This window comes from Dendrobium catenatum, unplaced genomic scaffold, assembly GCF_001605985.2.
Source record: "Dendrobium catenatum unplaced genomic scaffold, ASM160598v2 fragScaff_scaffold_754, whole genome shotgun sequence".
Lineage (NCBI taxonomy): Eukaryota > Viridiplantae > Streptophyta > Magnoliopsida > Asparagales > Orchidaceae > Dendrobium > Dendrobium catenatum.
In genome coordinates, this window is record NW_021319216.1 from 397817 (window position 1) to 409663 (window position 11847).

Consider the following 11847-nt stretch of genomic DNA (forward strand, 5'->3'; position numbering starts at 1 on the left):
TAAATATAAGATAGATTAATGGTAAGTTATGAGTGGTTTGAATGAACGGCCAATATTGATCCCCTTGATCATGCACTGTTTACTAGGCATTTGAATGCCTAAATGATGTCAGATTTCAACGATCTTGGGCTTGTTGGATTAGTCCCGTCGAGCCACTCGATTCAACTATAATCATGTCATGTTTAGAAATCGTTTGATAATCCAAATTTTGGTTTTAACTTTCTAAATGCACTTCGGGTCTTTGATTTGGACCCATTTTATCTCGGATTGAGTCAGAATTTGGTGTTGTTGGGTTCCTATTTTTGAGTCGTTCAGTTTGACTATAAGTTAACTGAAATTAGAATTCAGTTGGTCCTAGATTTGATTTCGGAAGTTTCCAACTTGATTTTGCCTCGAGATTCTTGCCCGATCAAGTTAATTTTTTTTATGATATATCAAATATCATATATTAAAGCATTGGGACACTAAATTGACAACATTTAAGTTGATATTTGACAGGTGGTATGAGTCTATTTTTCCAATTTATGGAAGCTATAAGAATTTGCTCTTTAGACACAAGAATGATATTTTGAATCTTCAGCCATACGGAGAAGCTTGCAAGCTTAAAAGAACTAACACTCACTATATATCGAGAGCCTCATGACAGAAATTTTCACTGACAATAAAATAACCTTTTTTTTTATAATTATCAATATTTGTAGCAACTTGATCAATGTAGAAATAACTAACCAGCCAGCTTTTACTTCCAAACAGCACAGGCCTGACACAAGACAAATAATGCTTCTTTTAACAGCATAGCTTCTTTTCATTACCATTACCAAAAGCTTTCACAAATAGCAAGTACCATAGTTACAGGCAGCACTACAGTTAGACGTATATAATATTTTCTCATTTCTGTATGCATGAATCGCTGGTTCATATCAGCTATGATAAAAGATAGTAAGTTGCTGATGAAGACGAACTTAAAACTTCATAAAGAGCTCTTTACACCCTCAATATAGGTTGTAAGTTCAATAAGAAGCTCATCCAGAAGGTCCTCCTGTAGCATATTCTCCAGTTGTCTTCCAAGAAGCTCCTGATCATCTCCTATATCTGCCCATCTAAGCTCAGTTTGATTTTCTACTGAACTGATTTCTACTTCTTTCATTTTCTTAACCACTCCCTGCCATACTTCCTCAACAAGGCCATCATGAACCATTTTTAATTGCCACCGAGCCTTCGGTTCGATTATATCGGCTAATATAGAATTCGTGAGATCGAATAATAGTTTTCGATCTGACCTGGACCACGAATCAAGCGAAATGTATTTCTTTTCCAGCTTGTCAAACAAGTTTGGGCTGACTGGACATTCAGGTGAGTGACATGCACTAAAGAGCCCATCTAGTTCAGCTTTAAGAATGTCACCATCAATGAGGATGTCAAGTACGTACGAGTAATCTCTCTCCTCTTCGTCTCTAAATGATTGAATTATGCCTGCATACTCAGGGAAGGGCTCTGCTGCTGCATCTTCATCACTGGAGATCATTACTTCCAAATCTTCTGTGTAATTGTTTGCTGACTCTTGCTTGAGTTGCTGAAGCTGCATCCTGAGGTCTGCAAAATAAAATAGTTATAGAACAATTTGGTGCCCATTTCAGTCGATAGAAAAGTGAACAAAGGGGACTAGTTACTATCATTTACCCTGAAGATCTGCACTGATCTTTTCAAAGCAACCAGTACTAAATTCCTCTTCTTCAAATGGGGCCTCCAAAACTGAAACTGGACTTGGTTGATCAGCCTCCTTGTCACTTCCAGGACAAATTGATCCGGATTTATTGCAGTGAGAAGCAGGAAGTTCATCTCCAACATGGTTGATTAATGGCTCCTAAGTGCACATAAAAGATGAATAATGATCAAGAAATGGATTTCAAAGCTAATCATAATTTACCCGAACATTGCAATATAGTATTAAATGAAACATTAATTAATCAGAAACTTGAAGGAGCCAAAACTTTGGAATAATTAGCTAGATATGGAAGTATGAAACCAAGGCCTTAAAGAATACTCAATATTCATCAACTAGACAGTACCCATGAATTATAAGGGATGATAAAAATGAACAAAAATTGTTAATCCTATTGTAAGGCCCCAAAAACATGTTAAAATGATTAAAAATGATCAAATAAAGTTTAAGTTAAATATAAATAAATTTAATTACAATCAAACACAGACATTATATATAAAAAATAAAATAAATACAGTCTTCAATTTCAACTCAAACTAAAAACAATGGAATGCATGATGTGATTGTTAAATATTAATTGATTTTATATTATGAGGTTGTGAGACCTCGTTCCCTTACTGATTTTGGAGGCCGCGGAGCGCTTTTCGTCCGACGCTGCTGTTGGGAAAAGTGAAGATCTCGTGGTAAGGACTCCGAACCCTATTTCTGTTTTCAAAGATATTGAGTTTTGGTCCAATTTTAGTTAGATTATTTCTGAATGTTACCACAATATTGTAAAACTCTATAAATAGAGGTATTATGTGATGTAAAGATTTGGAAAAAATTTAATAAAATCTTAGGTAGTTTTCCTCCAAATTTCTGTCTCTCTCTCTTGCAAGAAGAGCTCAAGAAGAGCTCTCAAAGATCCTCCTAAAATTTCTTAACATTTGATATCAGAGCCTCGTTGAGACGATCGAGGGAGGAAGTAGAAAGTTCTTGTACAAGAAAGAGAGGAGTCACAAACATTGACGCACCCGAAGAAACCAGACATGAGCTGCACGCGGAACAGATTGGATGGGATCAGGCCTTGTGTCGTGCATGAGGTGTGGCATGCGGCCTTGCTTGCGTGAAGAGATCAATTGGACAGGTCGCTTGTGTGTGGAAGACCGGCAATAGGGGTCTATTCAGTTAGGAATTGTTGCAGAAGGATGATCTCTAACAGCGTAGATCCTCCAAGGGCAGATCGAGCCGGGCGAGTTGACCGCGCATGGCAAGGACGACGCAGGGCTCGGGCTGGTGTGCGTGCTGCTCGGTAACGAGAGTCAGACAGAGGGAACCGAAGTCGGGCCGCCCGAATCGAGCGCAAGGAGACCTCGCGAGATGTAGCTATGTAGTAAGGTGCCTGTACAGTTCACGTGTGGAATTCAGGTTGCAGACTGTCGAAAGGCACAGGTCGGGTGCGGTTCTTGCGATTCGTACAACTGCCTCGATTGAGAGGCTTGTATGGAAACGTCGGTCAAGAAATGCCAGAGATGTCTGAGTGAATCTAGACAGATTGGGAGTAGGTGATCAAGACAGGCCAAAGATTCAAAATATTTCTTATTCTTTACTAAAGATCCGTTCAATTGTTTGAGGTGGAGCTGGGTAAATTTGAAAGTTAACCATGCGAAATGCAGGCGACGACGGGCTGAAGGCTGGTTCGGGCGTGGGCTTTGACTCGGGAAAGCAAGGTACAGCCAAGAGGGAGGTGATGCTCGAAAGGTTAGTCGCAGATGGGCAGTACTCATGTGCAGGGAGTGAAGGGCAAGTGCAGGATGATGGGTTTTGCTAGTCAGGCCGGTGATGTGCGCTAGAACAGGCACGGAGAACCTTGCATGCAGGTTTGGTCAGGTTTAAGGAAGGGAGATGAGAACATAACTTTGAAACATGGTTGTTCACACGACTAGAGGTGGTGCTTCAGGATATTTTGGTTGTTGGTGTGTTGGATAATGGATCAAGAAAGAAAAACCAAAGCAGATATCGGATTAAGGGATTTCCTGTGTTTAGGTTTTTTGAGAGTAGGAGTCATTCAAAGGGGAAGGTTTAGGGCTTGTGCCGTCTTGGCTTCTTGAGTGAGGAGGAAAAGAGGTGGTAAAATCTTGAGATTTCTGTGTGTGTGAAGAAGGTGAGCCCTTCTTGTTCTCCTTTATCTAGTTCTTCTTCTTCGAGAAAGACAATCGCAAGGGATTGTTAGTTGGAAGCAAGTTTTAGGCTGTAAGCTCTTTCATTCAAGTTCTTTGAGTTGGGAATGAGAGCAAGAAAGGGCTAGATCTTTATTAACAGTTTCTTTGAGCTTGTGGAAGAAAGAAAATATGGAGAGGTGAAATCTTGGGATTCAGTGTGTGTGAAGAAGGTGAACCTTTCTTGTTCTCCTCTAGCTTGTTCTTCATCTCTAAGAAAAATAATATATTGTGATTGTCGGTTGGAAGCCTGTTGGTACCGTAAGATCTTGTTCCTTAGCTGAATGCTGGAAGTGCATGTATTTTTCTCCTTGTATATTAGGAGATTTTTTTTTGTTAATACATGTTGCTACTCTCGGTTTTGGGGTTACATCCCCTGATTCACCCAATTTATTATTTCCTGCTACTCCTGATTTAAAGATCTAGTTAGATATTAAGAAATGCACTTGTGGTTCTTTGATTATAAATCTAGACCAAGGTGGAGATTGTGAGGTGTTGATCCAATTTTAGTTAGATTATTCCTATATGTTACTACAACATTGTAAAGCTCTATAAATAGAGGCGTTATGCGATGTAAATATTTGAGAAAATTTAATAAAGCTTTAGGTAGCTTTCCTCCTCCAAATTTCTGTCTCGCTCTCTTCTCTCTCCCTCTCTCTCTTGCAAGAAGAGTTCAAGATGAGCTCTCAAAGATCCTCCTAAATTTTCTTAAAACCCAAGAGAGAGAAGAGAAGAGAGAGATGAAAATTTAGAGGAAAACTACCTAAAGCTTTATTAAATTTTTCCCAAATCTTTACATCACATAATGCATCTATTTATAGAGTTTTAAAAAATTGTGATAACATGCAGGAATAATCTAACTAAAATTAGACCAACACTTCACAATCTTCACTTTAGTCCAGATTTACAATAAAAGAACCACATGTGCATCACTCAAAATCTAACTAGATCTTTAAATCAGGAGCAACAAAAAACAATAAATCGGGTGAACCAAGGGACGTATCCCCAAAATCAAGAACAGAAATAGGTATCAACAAATAAAACATCCTAATCTACAAGGAGAAAAAGCAACTGCACTTCTAGCATTCATCTAAGGAACAAGATCTTACGGTACCAACAGGCTTCCAACCGACAATCACGATCTATTATCTTTCTCAGAGATGATGAACAAGCTAGATGAGAACAAGGGTTCATCTTATTCACACACATAGAAATCCCAAGATTTCAACTCCCACATCTTCTCTCTTCCACAAGCCCAAAACAACCATTAACAAAGATCTAGCACTTTCTTGCTCTCACACCCGACTCAAACAACCCGAACAAAATAGCTTACAGCATAAAACTTGATTCCAACTGACAATCCCTTGCGATTGTCTTTCTCGAAGAAGAAGAACTAGATAAAGGAGAACAAGAAGGGTTCGCCTTCTTCAAACTCCCAAGATTTCACCACCTCTCTCTCCTCCCTCTCCATCTCCCTCTCTTGCAAGATGAGCTCAAGAAAGCTCAAAAACTCCTCCATTCTATTCTTAACATATCATACTTAATATTCAAATTTTAAAATAATGATATGTATGGCATATAATTGGCTTTCAAAATTACCTAAATTCAATTCAAAATTATATCACACGGCAGCTATATAGTATGCACCAAGCGTCACCTCTAGGTTCCACATACACTTAGTTTATATATATATATATATATATATATATATATATAATTATTTATATATATATATATATATATATATATATATATAATTAGCATTAGAGAAACCAATTTCCTGCTCAAAAATAGCATAAAGCATATTTTTTTATAGTTGTATTTCTAGATTTACACATTGAAAGAAAGAATAGGACAACATTTTTACAATTGTATCAATTTTATGTCATCATTTCTTTTTGTTGGATAATGAAAATAATTAATGCCCCATTGGAACTTGGAACGTGAGAATACTGAGTTTAATATCACAATATATTATTGTAAATGTAGTAGTGCGGTATTCAGTCACCAGCTTAAAGTTTAAATTGAAAATGGGTTTTGGTCATTTGTGTACTAGTCACAACTTGTTCACGCTTTGGTCAACCCTCTGAAAAATGGTATCAAAGCCAAGATTTTGTGGGTCCAATTGATTGATGCATGGTTCAAGTAGTTGGGCATCCCTTGGTGGTGCAACTTGAGTGACACCACAAAAGTAACAGTTGCAGCTATAGCACAGGGACATTTTTTAGCATTTTTGGCATCTTTTAGTCAAGTTAATTTGTCAAATGGTTTTCCCCCGTAGTGGGATAAAGGATTGTTGTTATTGTTTTGGTGGTGGTGGTGGTTTCCAACTTGTCCGGAAAAATGTGGATTATGAGGAGAATTCGGTGTGAGAGGGGAAGGCTGTTGAGGCATGTGCCGCTATTAGTTTAGTTTCACATTGGATGATAAGAAAATAAATTATTTACGATATACTAGTGTTGATCATCACTTATAAATGTAACTATCTCATGTGGGTTGAAATTGATTTTGAGCAAAGGGGAAGTACCCCAATTTTATTTTTTATGGTTACACTCTTCAACATGCCGCTAGCACCATATCACAGTAAAAGAAAATATGATTGTAAAATTGGAGAAAAAAACAGGTGCTTCAAGTTTTAAAAATCATTTTTTTAAAACTAAGCATTTAATTTTATTTAAAGCACCTTCCAATCAAAGCATGTTCACATAGAAATTTGTGCCTAAGTCAGAACAATAGGTGGACAAGAATGGAATTATAAGAAAGATCATCAAACATAAATCAACAATCTCCAAATGGGGCTCTAAACATTCAAGAATGAAGCATTCGAAACAGGTTTGCTGCAAGAAACATGCTCATACTGGTAGGCTAGAATCTGAAAATTAACAAACCAAACAACACTTAATTTTCGATTACCACTATGAATGGAGGAGATTAAAGAACTCCATAACAATGATGATAATCATAATGATCATAGTGATGATGATGATAAGAAAACACGTGTAAGAAATAAACTGCTATTAATGAAACAGCGAGGGAAAATAACTCTCATGGATTATTGTTATGGCTTAAAAAATTATGAATGCAGTTAGAAGGTATTTTTCCGCTGAGTTTTAGTAAAATTCAAACCAGACGATCAGAAACCCCTAAAAAAAACTAAAAGCTTACCTTCAGTGCAAGCCCATGTTTATCACACTCTGACAATTTCACATTCTTTTCTACATTAGTGAGGTCCTGAAGCTTCTCAAACCCATCTTCTCGATCTGTTAAAGAAGAGTTGTCCGTGTTACTTCGAGAAACTGACAAATTGTCAGCCATATCCCTTGTTTCACCGGTAGAATCATCAGGAAGCTCAAAAGCTGTATGTTTTTCAGAAGCGTGTCTCAAATCATTATTATTTTTGAGTTTTTCTGAACTCACATGAATCTCCCGTTCAATTAATGTATTTTCTTCCCCATCTGAATGATGCTTGTCTTTGTTACTGACATATTTACCGTTTCTGCGTGACTTATTTTTGTGCCTAATGAATTCATCATCGAGAGACACCCAGTTGCTCGTACCTTCTACCTTTTTGTGCATAATTCTATTGACACTTTTGCCTGACCGGTTTCTGGAGTTCCATTGAGAATTTTCACAAATTAAAGATGAAGCTGGAAGAGAATTGGACCTTGGTAGCCTCCTAGAGAAATTATCTTTCCAACCATCCTTACTGCTGATTCCCAAAGGATGATTTTTAAGTTCAGGAAAATCTTGTCTAACCAATTTTCTTTCTGGGGCTTTCTTGACAGCTAATGTATCTAAGGTCATCTTAGATGTTTCATTGTCAGACAAAGCTAACATCTCAGCCAAAGTACTTGATGCTCTGTTTGAGAAGCCCATTTCCTGAAAGTGGTTGGTCAACTTCCACCTTTCTGAGAGGCGTTTTCTAGCCTCCTTAGTGACTGATGACTCGGTTAGAAAAGATGATGAATAATTGGAATTGTTACTAGACGCATAGAGATTAGAAGTCAAGAGAGAAGACTGAGAGTTGTTCCCAGTCATGATGCTTGATGTAGTACATGAACCTCCATCTTTTTCATAGTCATTTAAATTTGGAACCGAAACTTTCTTTCTTTTAGAAGCTGAAGTACTCATTTGTTTGGTAACCTCTTTAGAAATTTCTCTCGATCCCTTTATCTTGCGCCCCATAATTTCTGTAGTGTGATGCAATTTTCTCCGAGCTCTTTCCTCATCAGAAAACTCCGTAATATCATGGACAGGAAATTTTAAATTATGAGCAAGATTATACTGAAGATTATTCAATGAATTTGCTGATGGGATAATTCTTTCTGCCTTCCGAGCTTTATCAAGACTCGGCTTAAGAATGACAATCTGAGTAGGCTGGGCACAATATTCATCTTTATCAGAATGTGTAGATTCTGACAACTTTTTCAGCAGAGAGCACATATGCTCCCTTGATGGGTGACTGTTGCTGTTAGCTGCAAGTTTCCTAAAAGATTGTGAATCATCTTTTTGTAAATTAATACTCCTATCAACATTCTTTTCTGATCCAAAAGATGACTGACAGCTTGCAGTTGGACTATCTTTAGATGCCATTAGAATTAATGGGTGGAAAGCATGTGGAGGGGATGGAGAGCTAGTCAAGTTGTGTTGATGCTTTGAAGGTTCTTTAAGAAATGGCAAGTAAATGTCCCTATTGAGATCTAGGTCCTCCTCTGAATCAACCAGCTCTTTAGATCTCTGAGGTATTCCACCAGTTGAAAGGCTAGTTGCGTCAATGAAGTGATGTCCTATGAACACCTTATCAATTTCACGCTGTCTCAAGCTAGCTGTTCCTTTCTTAACTGTCCGATCTTTCTGCTTCTCAACCTTTGGCACTTGCACAACCTCATAGACATCTTTAAACTCTTGCTGCTCGTCATAGCTCGACTGAAGTGAACAGTCATGAGTGGTGATCTTTTCTTGAAAGTCATTGGACAGCGCATTCTTTGAAGAGCTTCTCACTTCTTTCAATGGCTTTACAGTCCCAGGGGAAGGCAGTGCATCAAGGCCCATAAGCCGGGCAATCAAACTTGGTGATGACCTCTTTATGTGCTTTTTCCTTGACATCTCTTCATCTATCAATGCTTTAATTGGCATTCCATTGGCCTTCTTAGAATAATTCCTCTTGAACTCAAGGGTTATCTGGTACCAAAAAAAAAGAAGAAAATCAATATTAGCTGCTTTGTAGATAGCACAACATGCTTTTTATTTTGAAAAAAAAAAAGAGTGGAAGTATAAATAAAATGGTTTTAAAAAGATGGCAGAAAAAAAAAACCCAGTAGGTAAACTTACTGAATTTGTCTCTTCAGGTGAGCCACATTCACAATTCGAATCATATTCTGTCCTCAACAACTTGATCCGGCTCTTGGAATGAGCATTTGCTGAAATAAAGCAAATTATTTCATACAAAAACTCCTGAAACTTCTTCAGAACCAACCATGAGTAATGGAAAATTAGTTTTTTGATGTCATTTACGTGCTTAATTTCTGATTATTAGTCTAAAGAGCTCATTGGAAACTTAGGCTTCGTTTGGGACGGCTTTTTTATTGCTTTCTAAAATGGAGTTTTAGTACAAAATTTTTTATTTTTGTAATAAAACTCCATTTTAAATAGCAGTAAAAAAGCCGTCCCAAACAAAGCCTTAGATAGAAAAATGTGCACTGCTTCTATAGCAAATTAATTTCTGAAACTTCGAAGAAAAAAACAACAAGAACATTTTTGGGAGTGTTCATAGCAAAAGCTTATCAGCATCATTAGCAGTTAATATGTCTTAGACAAATTCACATCAGACTATGTTGGCTTTCTCAAACAAAAGGACTAATCAAATTACCATACATGATGAAAGCCAAGGAATTTCGAGTTAACAATATCCCAAACTAATCCCATCTACCAAAATAAATTTCAACTCAAATAGCAAAAAAAGGAAATTAAACTACTTGAAATTCCCGCATAACATGACCGTGCTCTTTAATCGAACAAAATAAATTGCGACTGTAAAAGTACTTCCATCAACTTGGCGGAAGTCTTAAATATAATTGATGAAAGCAGATGAGAATTGGATGATTCATCAATGCAAACTTCATATGGGTACAGAATTATCCTAATCTTATTGATCCTTAGAAAATGGCAAGAAAAGAAAAACCCAAATCGACTTTAATAGAGTACTAAGCTATACACGAGCTTAATAAGAGCAGAACAAACTCAAGAAAAGTTAAGTACAGAAACCCGTAACGAAAATGAACAACCGCGCGACCAGAAGAGTTCAAGAGCGACAGAAACAAAGCACATGTCACGCTATAGCTGCTCTTTGGTAAAAATTAAAAATAATAATAAAAAAAAGTGTTTGAAGCGCGAAGGAATGTTTTCTTCACATCATGTGAGCAATATTGAGCATAATTAACCAAATCTCATATTTATTTAACTTTCCTACACCAAATTTTGTCAGTATGGCAGGAAATAGGAATAAATTAAAAAACAAAATCCTAGCTAAACCTCTCACTCAAGAAAAGCTGAGAATCCCAGATATACGTCTGATATAACGCACCGTAAAATTTTAAATTCATAACTAGGCATCACGAGCTCCAAATTATATGAAGAACCAACGAAAACCCTACATTCCATCATTCTGGCCCAAGAATCAATTCCCCACAGAAGCCAAAAAGGAAAGGAAACAACATGAGACAAACCTTCGGCAAGAGTACTGCCGGCAGACGGCGAATCGGGCCTCGCAACAGAAGCCCTGCGATGCTTCTCTCTACTCCGCGATAGGTGCATCTCTCTCCAGCGCAAAGCCCGAATACTCTATCCAGAGCTCGCCCCCACGCGAAGCTCGAAGAGAAGAGAATTGCACTTTAGCAGAGAAGAAAGAGTCCGGCGTGGAGAAGGTAAAAATGGAGAAAGATCCAGAGAAGGAAATGAAAGGGAGATCGATCAATAGTAGGCAGATGCATTAAATGAGGGCGTTGCAAGCAGACGTGAGAAGCAAACGGCACACATTCGCTCTCTCTCTCGGTTCTTTCCTTTCCTTTCTCTCTCTTGCCTCGGCGTGGAGTTAAGCTGCGAGGCAGAAGGTTTTTGAATTCGAAATGGCGAAGTGAGGACTGAGAGACCCTTTTCTCGGGTCGGGACTCGGGAGGATTATACCGCACGCGACGGGGTAGTTTAGTAAAATAGGGTAGAGAGGGAGGGTAAATATTTACTGGAGGAAGCCGAGGCGAGAAGAAAAGACAAGTGGGAGAGAGCGAGTGGGGCCCAGTCACGGAAAACGCGGGTGGGGTCGGTTTTGCTGCGGGTGCACGCCATCCGGCAGGGGAGTTGGTCGCGTCGTGTTGCGGAGGTCGGGATCTTTTGTCAATTTCCGGATTTATTTTTAATTTTGATTTCATTTGTTTATTTTCAATTTACCCAAAAAAATCATTTGTTTATTTTAAATAAAATAGTTTAAAGTATATATTGAAATATGATTTTAATAAAAATATTTAATTTTGACTTATACTTTGTAAGATATGAATTTATTTGTTGGGGTGAGTGTGTGGCGCAGTGGTTGATGGCAAGTAATTCCTCCCACTAATCCCAACTAGAGGTGTCAAAAATTGACACGAACCGAAACATGACTCAAACCCGACCCGAAAAAATCTGGGTTCGGGTTCAATTTTTTGACCTGTTTAAAAAAATGGGTCGGGTTCGGGTTGACCCGAAAATCCGAAATCAACCATAAATTAACTCCGGTCCAGCTCCAGAAACATGTGACATATCCCGCCCTCACGCGACTCTCACGATGTCATGCGGTCACGCCCAAGCCTAGCCATCTCTACAATCTGCACGCAGGCATGGGGACACACCAGCAAGAGGCAACACGGCAGGCCGCAGTGATACGCCGCCTCGTCT

The 11847-nt window shown here is 38.2% G+C and overlaps 1 protein-coding gene across 1 annotated transcript; it reads right to left on the reverse strand.

Moving 5' to 3' along the window:
* Positions 1-775: 775 nt before the first annotated feature.
* LOC110105943 lies at positions 776-11080 on the reverse strand. The gene is made up of 5 exons (XM_020835642.2): positions 10647-11080; positions 9253-9341; positions 7087-9102; positions 1681-1864; positions 776-1593 (listed from the first exon to the last, which is right to left on the reverse strand). Exons 1-5 carry the CDS (start codon positions 10732-10734, stop codon positions 971-973), a joined length of 3000 nt encoding a protein of 999 aa, XP_020691301.1. The 5' UTR covers positions 10735-11080; the 3' UTR covers positions 776-970.
* Between the last annotated feature and the right edge of the window lie 767 nt (positions 11081-11847).

Excerpts from the sequence above, each read along its gene's own strand:
- LOC110105943 (XM_020835642.2), bottom strand. The coding sequence starts at position 10,734 with ATGCACCTATCGCGGAGTAGAGAGAAGCATCGCAGGGCTTCTGTTGCG. Across the intron at positions 9,103-9,252 it reads CACCTGAAGAGACAAATTCA|ATAACCCTTGAGTTCAAGAG; the intron begins GTAAGTTTACCT and ends TTTTGGTACCAG. Across the intron at positions 1,594-1,680 it reads GATCAGTGCAGATCTTCAGG|ACCTCAGGATGCAGCTTCAG; the intron begins GTAAATGATAGT and ends TTTATTTTGCAG.